Source organism: Tympanuchus pallidicinctus, unplaced genomic scaffold (assembly GCF_026119805.1).
Source record: "Tympanuchus pallidicinctus isolate F22 unplaced genomic scaffold, pur_lepc_1.0 scaffold4, whole genome shotgun sequence".
Classification (NCBI taxonomy): Eukaryota; Metazoa; Chordata; class Aves; order Galliformes; family Phasianidae; genus Tympanuchus; species Tympanuchus pallidicinctus.
Window position 1 is genome coordinate 33,170,656 of NW_026294758.1, and position 13,870 is coordinate 33,184,525.

A 13,870-nucleotide genomic window follows, 5' to 3' on the forward strand; every position below is an offset into this window, starting at 1 on the left:
TTTAAACTCTATGCTCAAAAATAAATAAAAACAACAACAAAATGTAAAAGGCCAGGCATGCAAACATTGATCCAGTTGCTGCATTCCACATCAGCAAATGCGTACATACGAGGTTTGTAAAAAAATCACACCAGTTTCGGCTAAATCTGAGCTCTTCAGTCCTTCCCTCTTTTCCCCAATTTGAAAAATGACTGGTCCTTTGATTATACTACTATACTTGACTACAGTGGGACTAATGGGAACATGAGCATCACATGCCTGCAGTGGGTTTGGCTAATGACTGAAACCTTACAGATATGATGTCACTGAAGAACTGCATTGCCTAGATTTGAAATTGGCCCAATTGGACTAAATAAGCTGCTTTAATTCTCTCAGAACAGAGCAGAAAAGTGAAGACTGAGCTCCTGGCCCAAAAAGCAGAATTCGTTGAATCTTCAAGGTTTAATAGTTTTAGTTACTCTTTTTTTTACAAAGGCTACAATTTCAAAGCAAAAAATAAGTATTTACTGACAGTTAATTTGAAGGAACTTACAGTCCTAAGCAATAACACCTGAACTCGAAACAAGACTTCTAGCCACTGTCACCAATGAAGAACTGACAAACACTTCACACAGGCATGAGGTTAGCCGAAGGCCTCTAGAGGGCTACTGTGGCTACACTGGAGCAGAAGGGGCCATATGAGCAGCTTAAAACCAGCCAGCTCTTGCACATTTCCAAGTGTCAGCTGTGACAAAGGTAGGCATGACTATGTTCTCCTGGGCACACATTCCTGGGCACCCTCCTACCTAGCCTTAGGACTTGATAATAAAGTTTCAAGACACCTGAACCATAGCAGCATACTGGATGTCTCCCCCCTGCCTTGAGGAAAGTGGTTATGCATCCAGCTTAGCTTTTTAGAAATATCAGACAGGTTGTCAGTGGAACTGTGCCCACACCAGGCCACACACAATCCTACAGGCAGCAAGCAGGGACAGCTGGCAAGCATATTAGGTGGAGGAAGGAAGCACTCTGTGGGCGCCAAGCACATTCAGTGCAGAGCAATCCACATTTCAGAAGTCAGTTCACATCCTCTGCTGTCAAAAACCCCAAAATACGCACATTCTTCTTCAAGCCTAGGTATTCTGCTGAAGCTCAGATTGCATAGAAAAAGACACTGTACTTGCAGAGGACTAGGCACGGACTTAGAGGGATTTAAATGAGAGATGAGATTAATCATGCCCCTCCAGCTAGTAACAGCCAAATAAAAATCTGAAATCCCTGACTCTCGTCTTCTGTGTTTCAAGATCAAAATAACAGTATTATCAATCACTGACAGTTTTTAAAAACATTTTTAAAAACACTGTAAGCTACAGAAGTTATATTGAAATTAGATACAGATTGACAATTATGTTTCTCAAAACACAACATTTATTTACTCTTCAGGGGGAAGAGAAAGGAAGCAAAGCCAAACTGTATATAAATATATGCTGTGCGTTTTTTTTAGTGTATAAGCTGGTCAATAAATCAAGATCTTAGAGAAAGCTCCCCTAGCCTGAGAGGAAATCAAACGTGACAAGAGGTCTCTGTCAATTCCATTCCACTAATACTGCCTATGTTTCTTTAAGAAAACAGTACTTCTCCGCGTTTCATACGTTCTCCCAGCATTTTGCTTTCACCCACATGTTTTGCCTTCTCAAGCTATAGCTTCAGACTTGTATTTTTCCACTATGAACTGACATCAACTCAAAACCTGCTCCTTAACTATTCAAGGGCATGTAGGCACAAAAAATATTGTCCTCCTGAGCAGGTTGGGTGTGGTACTTGAATATTGTACATTCCTTCAGTTAATTGAAAATCATATCTCTGCTTTTCAAAGGCTTGGTAAACACATGGCTTGGCAAAAAGATACTGAGAAAAAGCCAGGAAAACCTATCTCAAATTACTTTGATTTCAAGTATGCTGTTAATATATACATCAATTCACAATAGAATTTCTGGTACTATATGCCAACATCCTCCTTTAAAACCAAGAAGAAGAAAAATCAAAAAGTAGGTCACTATAAAAATGTACAAAACTGGAAGAGAGACAAAATACAGTTCTTTATCCACAGTTTTACTAACTTCAGTTAATCGTATCAAAATTGAGATACGGATCCCCACAAATTAAGACAAACTCCTTTGTTCCATTTATTTTTATTTTTCCCCAATGAGACCAATTTGTGGCAATCATATCCATCCTGTAAGACAGGTACCATCTGTTGCTGACATGTATCTGTTCCACAATAGAGATCTGGGGAAAATTCTGAGCCTATACCAGCATTTCTCCTTTGTTTACAAAGGTACCTGGAAAATACATTTATGAAGCATTATCCATAGCTACAACATACATATTGTCAGAGACACTAGACGGTTTGAGGAGTTATTAAAATAGTACCAAATCGATTACTCAGAACAAAGTCAGCTGAAAATTAGGGGAAATAAAACATTTACATACTGAGATATGCCATCTTTGAAACAGCCCATTTCTTTCAAATGCTGAAAATTGATAGCTTTATCCTTATGGCTCCTAAGATTTTAAAAAACTTATTTAAAATTCATTTTTATCCAAGCCTACTACTTCAATAAATGTCAAGATTTGTCATCAATTTGTAAAAGCAGTATCTCACATACTTTTTATTACAACTTCAGTTATAGTCATGGATTAGCTCTTTAAAACTTCAGATAGCCTGTTTTTCAGTTGAAATTGTGGAAATTTCCAGAACAGAAAAGTATTCAATTGAGAAGGTCAGTTTCAACTTAATGCTGCTGACGTAACGGACTGGATATCACAACAATATGAATGCAAAAATAAAAAGCATTTGCATACAAGACTAAGAACAGTTTTGTGCACTTCAGCTTTCTGGAGTCAGCTCAACTATCCCATCTGAAATCACACAATGGACTAACATGGTGAACACAAACTGTTTTCTGTGCTGAAATGTCAGTGCCATCCAGTCCAAACTTCAAGTTGCAGGCATGCCTGTTTGACTGTGAAGAAATAAGACCTTTAAATGGTCAATAAGGGAAGTTTCCCTTGATACACTGAGGGCTTGCCATGCCATTTTATCCAACAAGCCTAACCTATCTCCCAAAAGTGATGGTTTGTTAATTCACTTGATGAATTATGTTTAGCAGATAAATGAAGTGTAATTTTAAATAAATACACAATACAGTCCCTGTACTCTAGATAGTTTGCATTCAGTATCACAGATAAAAAATATTTTTAACACTATCAGTAACACAAAAATATATAGTGCCATTTGCCAAAATTCCACATAAAACATCTTTTCTGAAAATTGTGTCACTATCAGTATGGGAGCAGCAGATGTGCTGTGCCATGGAGATGATAATTCATCTTTCTCCAATGCCCTTTATGGTGCCTCACTCCCTAAAAGGGCTTGCCATGCTGGTGTGGTCAGATTAAATGGTATAAATGGTATATATTAAATGGTATATAGCTTCATGGCTCATAGCCATGAAGCTCCTCACTGCTCTGATCTTAGCACAGAAGGTCAAGTCCATAATAAATACCAGGCAACTGAAACTGCACAGTTGTGGCCAGACATCCTGTTTGCCATGAATTCTATTTTAGATACTTTCATTAGTATTGGTATTAGTAACGGGAACTCCTGATTAAATCAGTTTGTTTGTTGTTATAAAGTAATTAATTTTTAATTAATTAATCCAAAAATACTTAACCAGAGATCTACTCCCATTTCTCACTGTCGGTTTGAAGGTTCTCCTCCCTACTGCCATCCCCACAAGTGCCTGACCTGCATCTCAGGAGCTTCCAGACTATCCTGAGAGGCAAAGATGCAGGCTTTCATAATTACTTCAAAAGGGTCTTTCTGCTATCTAATCTGAAAGTAATATAGTTAATGAAATTTGTAACATTATACTTCTAGATGGAGCCAAGACATTAAAAAAAATACAAAGCTCAAAACAATTTATGCAGAAATTATCTAACAGCAAACTAGCAGAAGGTCACAAACATCACCTGGGGGATGGATATTCCCATCTGGGATGAAGTCTTTCTTAACAAGGACAAGTACTTTTCCCCTGATAAATTACAGCTTGGATCTCATTTAAGTTCAAATTCACTTACCATATTGTCTTTTAAAATACCACCTCCTTCTCTTTGAGGTAATAACTGGAAGATAGCTGAGAGATAGGACCAGCTACCCAGGTTTGCAAATATCCATTCACTACTTTGTACTGCATGATGTCTTATATGCTTTCAGTTTGGCAGCTCCTAAAAACAATCAGCTGTCTCTTGCCTTCCATCAGTTTACCCATCATCATTCCAATTGACTTAGCAATGGTTTTAATTTTAGAAGAGCTTTCTGACTGAGCATTTATAAAGACTGCTTTATATACAATACACTCAGTGCTTGTATGTTGCTCTGTTCAAACACACACTCTCTCCTTGTATAAACCGCAGAATTCTAGAAGGAATGTCACACACAAAAGAAATACATCAGTAAAACAAAAACTCCAGAGAAAACAAAAACTATTTTCCTTTCAGAAGGAATGCCTGCGAATGATGAAGTTGAGAGCATCAGCACCTTTTCTACAACCTCAGATATTACTTATCGTCAAATCCACCGTATCTTTGGCTTATACTGAAACAGTCAAGAAAGGATTTTAAATATTAGTTCTTGTTAGCTGTTTCGGGAGCTACTTCCGCTATGAAAACTACACTGAGCAACCTTTAGATACAGCTAATCTTTTAGCCATTACCAAACCTGTCCATGCTGGAATTAAGAAACAACAGGCTCTGTTTAATCACTCTACCGCCTTTCCTAAAAGTAGAGTCCATTTATCTAAACTAATAAGCATACTGTAAAAACACTGGATCTGATATTAAACAGTTTTTCTATAGCTACTTGGCTTGGAAAGAAAAAAAACAACAACAAAAAAAGACCTTCACACCACTACTTAGGAACAGCCCACTCTGCAACAGGAAGTCTGGTGATGGGTCATTTTGAAGTTTACTAAAAAGTTTTTATCTGAAGTAGCAGGGAACAACAAATAATACCAACAGAAATGACTCCAGCAGTGCCATAAAGAATCACACCAACATAGATTATATGTAGGCAAAAGAAACAAGTGGAAAACCACATCAAAGGAGAAATCTGATAAAATGTTTCAAAAATAAAAGTTAAGTCTAAACAGAAGAAATAAAATAAAACAAAACAAATCACATACCTGGTTGATGGTAACTACAGGTCCTTAGGAAAAAGGGGGAAAGCCCCTTTCTGTGAAAAATTCTGAAGTGCAAGATGCTCAGGCAAGTTTGAGGGCATGTGTGTATGTACACACACACACACATATATATATACATACATATATATACACATGCATATGTACACTCACACATATATATGCCCATATACACACTGTATATATATATACTGAGGAGGATTTCTTCAAGTTTCATAAATATGAACCTTTTCTATCCTGCATAAATTTTTGACCCAACAAAGAAAACATACATGAAAAAAATATGCATCCCAGTTGCCTGCTCTGTTTGTCACATGCTTCACAAAAACTTCAAATAACTCATCTTGTAACCATGCCTAATTTAATATGAAAGTCAGAATTTTAGCTCAAACCCTTAGGGGAACTCAGCTGGATTACTGTTAAATCTTTGCCAGTGCTTTGGAAAGTCTCTGTTGCAAAACACCCACCCAGACTTAACTAAGCCAAGATGGTACTGATTTCAATAAACTGTAAAAAAAGCCTCTTGCACTATATGCTAGCTAATAGAATATGAAGGATATCCTTGTAAGACCATCTTTAATTTGACATTTGCTCTATATATCTTTTCATTCCCATCTCCCATCTCTCAACTTTAAAAGCAAACACAACATAAAATTAAGTAGCCAAATTCTCCCTTCCTGTAACTTAAAGAGACTTTAGTTTTATGCCCAGTTCTAGAGTGTTTTGCAGGCCAGCAGTGTGACTATTTGTAATATGAAGGAGAATGGTAAATGAAGGAGAAGAGAAGCTGCCCCAGTGGAACATGCAGGTACTGAGGGGGAAAACAAACAGCCTTCACTTCAGCTTTCTATCTGCAGTTCATCCCCCAAGCCTACCTAGATCTCCTCAGCCACGATGCTAATATCAGTGAGCACAACAATAAAATCTCAGTGAAGTTCCTTGTGTTGGTTATGCTTTGTGGTTTGGTCACTTTTCATTTGACGACTTCAAGTTTATCTATATAAATTGCTCATTAATGTAACCAGAGTCCTAAGTTGACAGCATGTTGATTCAGCTTTTCTCATTTCCCAGTAATGAAGGTTGAGCTATTGCTTTTTTTTTTTTTTTTGATCTTCAAGTGAGTAACAGAATTCACGTTTCTGTGTCCACAATCAGGTTTTCATAAACATTTAATGGGTACTGACAACAGTACAGTCAGTTAAAACTCACATAAGCATCTCCAAAAGTAATTCTTTCCAACAGTAAATGTGTTGAGTCATAAGGAATTTCCATTGCCATCCAAATACAATTTTATAACATTTTATTATTTGACTTGGTCTATGACTCCAGGGTAATAGACACATTCAGACAAAAATTACTCAAGAGTAAGGAAGCTGAGAAACATGTGATTCACACTGGAAAGAAAAATAGGACTAAGATACTGAGAAGCTAATGTCTAGCACAAAGAACAATTACTCAGGTGCTCTGAAAACAGCAACAACAGGGACTCCCTAAACTTTCACAGTCATCACATCTCTGCCTTTGAACCTTTTAGAAATATTAACCTGACTGGACAAAACTAAGTATATTTTAACATTACAAAGAAACAGAACTCAGTCTTGCATACTTTTCATACATACTGTAGTCACTTGTGTGATGTAAGACAGGACAAAAGCATCTTTCAGTAACTGCAACACTGCAGAACTGCAGAGATGAAGACTTCTTCAGAGATGCCTTCAAGACCTTAACAATGGAAATGGAAAGGTAGCAGTTACAGCAAAACAGCGAGGCACCCAATTTCTCCTTAACTGAAAGAGCCAACTAAAGCAGCAGCACCATGATAGTCCAGGTAGAAGATGCATCCAGACCTGCAGTTCAATTCCCAGATGAATGCTGAGATGGGAAATGAGGAAAATATAAGCTAAGAAGGGGACCAGAATTCCAAGCTCCTTTTCACTCAGCCATCATTCTGTCACAACAAGAGTGGTGTTGTAAAGACAGTATAGTTATGGAGGAAAAAAATCATCAGTTTTTTAAACATGATCATCAGACTACTGAGTCTGCTATAAAATAAACCACTTCGTGTATTCAGTTTAGACCCACAATGAATAAAAAATCACAGACATACTGAGGAGCCCTTTTTTCCGTATCCAAACAATTCATGGATGACAATCCAATATAGGTTGAAGTTTTTGGGCACTTTCTTTCAAAAACAAGCATCTAAAATAAAACAAAAAAATTGTACGCATACGGCACCATGAAAGAGTAAACAATATTGCTTTTGGATCTAGCCAAGGATTTCTGTTATATGAGGAAACCAAGGCTGACTTGTAAAAATCTAAAAATAGTTCTAAAAATGCTTCCTGTCTCAATGCTTAGGACAAGAGAAAACAAATGAAAAGATTTAAATGTCTAGAAGCCATCTAGGTCATTGTTATTATACAACTATCCTTTCTAAAACCTCCTCAAACAAATTCCTACACAGGACATTCACGGACTATAACTGATTAAAAACAAGTGCAAGATATGAAATACACCCTGTAAGTAAAATGATTTGCTTTCTAAAGTCCCCATATACCTTACAAACTGAAAAGGAAACTGTAAGAGAATCTCACGGTCTGACCAAATATTTTTAACTAAATATAATCCTTTAAATGTTTACTTACATGCCACTTTATACCAGAAAGCTGTATCAGAACAAAAGGTATTCACACAGGATATTTTTAAATTCTTGTCTTGAATAGTCTTAAAGTAATGGACATCAATAGGATAAGTATACCTGAACAGCAAATAATTATGTATACAATTATTATTTTTCATAGGTTCCAACTTTTAACTACTTCCAGCTCATTTGTATCTTTCTTTAAGCTGTGCAAGTACAAGATGCTAGCGCATTTCTAGCTTCTAAACTAACTCATATTCTCAGTGTGATTATACTTCAATACTATCATACAGTGCATGAAAGTAACCTGAAAGTTATATAACCAAAACAATTTGAACTAAAAAGAAGATTTAGCAAGATTTTGTTTGGTATTCTTTTCTCCCTCTGTGATATAAAAATTACAGGACAGTATATACTCATCTAGACAAGCAAAGACGAAAAGGTAAATCACTGTCCATTTAATTATTATCCTTTAACATCCAAAACCTATACTTACATTTGACACTTCAAATCAAAGCCACAAAACATAGCCGTAATTAATTATTGAAAATTATGTTCTACTGCATTATAAATACTGCAGTATTCCAGATATTGAACTCAATGATCCCCGTGGGTCCTTTCCAACTCAGAATCTTCTATGAAATTCTAATAAAATGAATCCACTTCTGCTTAAGTTTATCTTTTCAATTATACTGCTGTATGTGCTGGGGATTTCATGGATAATGGTGTGGCTTAATTCGTTTGCATTTACAACATAAAGAGCCCTCAAGCAAAGGGTTGTGTTCAGGCACCACAGGTGATGACTGCAGCCCATTTCCTTCCTCTAACCAAATCTCTTAGATATTTTTGTATATACTTAACATCACTATGCCTCTGTTTCCCATTTCTAAAAACACTGTAAGTAATAATTACTATTCTTATGCAGTGATATTAGAAGAAGTACACATATTTGAGATATCTCATGCAGTGGTAATGATAAAATTCTTAGATAAAAAAAAGCTTTGAAATCACAGAATTCCCTTCCCTAAACATCATCTAGTTCCAATCCCCTTGCCATAGGCAGGGATCCTTCCCACTAGATCAGGTAGCCCCAGTCCAGCCCAGCTTGAACATCTCCAGCAATGGGGCATCCACAGGTTCTCTAGGCAAACTGTTCCAGTGCCTCATCATCAACATAGTAAAGAATGGCTTTAAACTAAGAGAGGTATTTGGAAGACATCACCGCTTGTCCTGTCACTGAACTACCTTACAAACAGTCTCTCGCCAGCTTTCTTATAGGCCGCCTTTTTAGGGGGGTATTAGAAGGCTGCAATGATGTTTCTTGTAGAGTCTTCTCTCTAGACTAAACAGAATCATAGAATCACAGAATTGTAGGGGTTGGAAGGGACCTCCAGAGATCATCGAGTCCAACCCCCCTGCCAAAGTAGGTTCCCTACACCAGGTCTCACAAGTAGGTGTTCAGGCAGGTCTTGAACATCTCCAGAGAATGAGACTCCACAGCCACCCTGGGCAGCCTGTTCCAGCGCTCCGTCACCTCACTGTAAAGAAGTTCTTGCACACATTTGTGCAGAACTTCCTATGCTGCAGTTTCCAGCCGTTTCCCCTTGTCCTGTCTCCACTCACCACTGAAAACAGTCTGACCTCACCACTCTGCCCCCCACACCTTAGACATTTATAGACTTGGATCAGGTCCCCTCTCAGTCTTCTTTTCTCAAGACTGAAGTTCACTTAGCCTTTCTTCACACGGGAGATGCTCCAGGCCCTTCACCATCTTTGCGGCCCTCCACTGGACTCTTTCCAAGAGATCCCTGTCTTATTCGTACCGGGGAGCCCAGTCTGGACACAGTACTCCAGGTGAGGACTCAACAGGGTAGAGTAGAGGTGGAAGATCACCTCCCTCGACCTGCTGGCCACACTCTTTTTAATGCCCACCAGGATGCCATTGGCCTTTTTGGCCACAAGGGCACACTGCTGGCTCATGGCCAACCTGCCGTCCACCAGGACACCCAGGTCCCTCTCTGTAGAGCTCCTCTCCAGCAGCTCATCCCCCAACTTGTACTGATGCATTCCTCCAATTATTCCTCCTCAGATGCAAGACTCTACACTTGCTTTAGCTAAACCTCATCTGGTTTCTTACTGCCCAGCTCCGCAGTCCGTCCAGGTCTCGCTGAATGGCAGCACAGCCTTCTGCTGTGTCAGCCTTCCTGCCAACTTTGTATTGTCAACAAACTTACTGAGGGTGGCCACTATTCCCTCATCAAGGTAATTGATGAAGATGTTGAGCAAGACTGGACCCAGCAGCGACCCCTGAGGAACACCATTACTTATAGGGCAACCCTCTCTGCTCTGCCAGTAAGGCAGTTCTCAAAACATTTCACTGTCCACTCATCTATTCCACACTTCCTCAGCTTTGTTATAAGAATGTCGTGGGAGACGGCATCAAAGGCCTTGCTGAAATCAAGATAGACTACATCCACTGCTCTCCCCCCATCCACTCAGCCAGTGACAACATCGTAGAAGGCTACCAGGTTGGTCAAGCATGATCTCCCCCTGGTGAATCCCCTGTTGAAACAACTCAATTTTCTGAGGTGGTCTGCATAACAGAGGTGCTCCAGCACTTTAATTATCTATCCCTGTGGCCTTCCTCTGGACTCGTTGGACTTGTTCCAACAGGTCCATGCGTTTTTTATTTTAGGGGACATAGAGTTAAATGCAATATTCCAGGTGGGGTCTCACAAGAACAAAGTAGAGGGGAACAATCACCTCCTTCAGCTTGCTGTTCATACCTCATATGATGCAGCTCAGGATATGGTTGACTTTCTTGGCTGCAAGCATGCACTAATGACTCAGATTGAGTTTTTTTCATCATCCAGCAACCCCAAGTCCTTATTCCTTGGGGCTGCTTTTAATCCATTCTAGCCCGGTCTCTATTTGTGTTTGTCAGTGTTGTGACTCAGGTGCAGAACCTTGCACTTAGTCTTGCTGAGCTTTGTGACATTTGCATGGGACAACCTCTCAAGCCTGTGAAGGTCCCTCTGAACCACACCTCTTTCCTCATTTTCTGTGAAAGACACTGAGTAAACACATAGGCACATTACAACTCAGTCTTCATGCAACTAAGTATTTTGTTCTGAGAAGTCCAGAATGTAGATTTTATATAATTCAACCCCACAACTTAGAGCTGCTACAAAAAAGGACCAATGCTGAAAAAGGACACAATACTGAAAAACATTTTGTTACCATGAATTTTTCTTCTCCTACCCTGATAAACAAAAGCTGTTAGTTTTCAAGGAGTAAAAATTTAATCTCTGAAAAAATATTGCAAATGTTCTAGAATGAGAGGGTGTATTAGAATGAAAGTATGATATATTAATTACTTTGACTAGCAAGAAAAATCACACATCTTCAGTTAACGTATCTGTATATATAAACTCAAGTAAACCAAAATCACCATTCTTAGCTTACTAGCAACCATTTCTCTTAATTATTTGAAAACCTAAGTGTTTTACTCCGTTATTATAAAATAACGTTGTTGTAATACAGACTTCATTTCTCAATTGCAAATTTAGGTGAAAAACTTAAAAAGATTTGCACTTAATTCCTTCTGGTGGGTTTCTCACACTACAAAACCAGCATATTCTTAGACGGGCATTGTCAGAAGTAGGGAAGGGAAATTACAAAAGAGGGATGAAAACTGAGCTTAAGACAAAAGAATTCTACAATTTCTCTCTCTCTCTCTGTGGTTATCTCCTCACTTGACCCAAAGCCCTACACAATGGTTTCTTTTATGCTGTAAATAGGAAAAAACATTGAATCACATCTCCCAGTAAAAAAATACTCCAGGCAATTAGCAGATTTCTGATTTTCAATCAGAAAGTGGTCATTTGAAAGAAAGATCTTGAGAATGAACAACTAAGGTCTACATTTAAACATGAGTAGTTTTACTAAACTCATCAGAACTACAGCCAAAACATGGAAGTTTCTTGAATTTAAACAAAATGAAGATAATCGTAGCTATTCGAAGATGAGGCCCAAGCCGTCATCTTTTCTTTGAAATAAACAAGATCCCAGGCATGGAAACATTTAATGTTTTGGAGATTTATTTAATTTCCTTTTGCAAAATCAATGCGAGAACGTAAGCAAGATACTCATTAGCCTTCCAAACTAAGACCAAAACCCCTATCTTCTCATGTACTACAGTGAAGGAAAAAAACAACTGCAAATTCATGACATGTCTGTTTAACACATGTAGGGTATATGACCTGACACCTAAGTAGGATATAGTTCACAAAATCAAAATAAAATAAAGTAAGTAGAATAAGTAAATAGAAGTAATGAAATACAATTTTTTGGTAACTTATGTCTAGTGAACAAACTGTCTCATAGGCTCAATCGGCTCAAAGTGTCAACAGAAATGTTTTCTGCAGTTGGGACAGTCATAACATCTCTGTCATGCATCTGCAAAGATTCCCAGAAATGATCAATGGCTCTATGTCCAGGTGGAGGCTGGTAACAATTGGCGTCCCCAGGGGTCTGTCTTGGGACTGGTGCTCTTTAACATCTTTATCAATGACATTGATGATGGAATCGAGTGCACCCTCAACAAGTTTGCCGACAACACCAAGCTGAGTGGTGAGGTTGACACAGTAGAAGGAAGGGATGCCATTCAGAGGGACCTCGAGAGGTTGGAAAGGTGGGCCCAGGTGAACCTGATGAGGTTCAACACAGCAAAGTACAAAGTTTTGCACTTGGGCCAGAGGAATCCCAGGCATCCATACAGACTGGAAGGAGTGGTCCTTGAGAGCAGCCCTGCAGAGAAAGATCTGGGGGTCGTGATAGATGAAAAGCTTAACATGAGCCAGCAGTGTGCTCTAGCAGCTCAGAAAGCAAATGGTATCCTGGGCTCCATCAGAAGAGGGGTGGCCAGTGGGGACAGGGAGGTGATTGTCCCCCTCTACTCTGCTTTTGTGAGGCCGCATCTGGAGTACTGCGTCCAGGTCTGGAGCCTCCAGTAAACAAAAGACGGAGAGCTGTTGGAGAGGGTCCAGAGGAGAGCCACAAAGATGATCGGGGGGCTGGAGCATCTCCCCTGTGACGACAGGCTGAGAGAGCTGGGCTTGTTCTGCCTGGAGAGGAGAAGGCTGCAGGGTGACCTCACTGCAGCATTTCAGTACCTAAAGGGAGCCTATAAACAGGAGGGGGAAAGCAGAAGTTTGAAAGGGGAGATAACAGCAGGACAAGGGGAAACGGCTTTAAGTTGAGGGAGGGGAGATTTAGGTTGGATGCCAGGGGGAAGTTCTTTATAGAGAGAGTGGTGAGGTGCTGGAACAGGCTGCCCAGAGACGTTGTGGATGCCCCCTCTCTAGGGGTGTTCAAGGCCAGGTTGGATGGGGCACTGGGCAGCCTGGTCTAGTATAAAATGTGCAGGTTAGAGGGCCTGCACATGGCAGGGGGGTTGGAGATTCATTATCCTTGAGGTCCCTTCCAACCCTGGCCATTCTATGATTCTGTGTGATAGAGTTTATGCTTCTGCCTTGTCTTTATTAGGGCTCTCACAGGAATATGGCAGATCTAGAATTTCACTAACAAATTTCACTGGAAGTGACTAGTGGATGCCTAAATTGAAAGTATAAAGACGTTTCTTTTCCATCAGAAATTTTTCAGGAAACATAAAAGATTTTCTTGAGAGCTCATTAACAACTGAAACATGGTTATGATACAGGAAAACAACAAGATTTCTTACACTTTCTTTATTAATTGCCACTGGATATCATGCCTGAATCCAAACTATGAAAAAAATAAATATGTAAATATCCTACAAATATTTATGAAATGTCAAGATACTGTATGCTGGTTTTAAATGCTTCCACAGGTTGTACAAAACCTGTGAGCAATGCATCCATCTGTAGATATGAACTAGCCATTGTGAGAGGTCACTATTTGTACCTGCCAGAAAAGTAACACAAGAAAAAAGAGCACAGTAATATAT

General features: G+C 39.1%; 1 protein-coding gene across 7 annotated transcripts in view; it reads right to left on the minus strand.

Moving 5' to 3' along the window:
- Positions 1–13,870, minus strand: part of AOPEP (aminopeptidase O (putative)) — a 182,162-nt gene that overhangs the window by 48,873 nt on the left and 119,419 nt on the right. The window contains exon 14 of one of the 7 annotated variants that reach the window (XM_052701168.1): positions 1,043–2,321. The exons of 5 other annotated variants lie outside the window; for them this stretch is intronic. In XM_052701168.1, the coding sequence (XP_052557128.1) occupies positions 2,310–2,321 (12 nt within the window). In that variant the 3' untranslated portion in view covers positions 1,043–2,309. Of the gene's footprint in view, positions 1–1,042; positions 2,322–11,959; positions 13,067–13,870 lie in introns of those variants that run through there. One more of the 7 variants, XM_052701167.1, reaches the window with a different exon arrangement.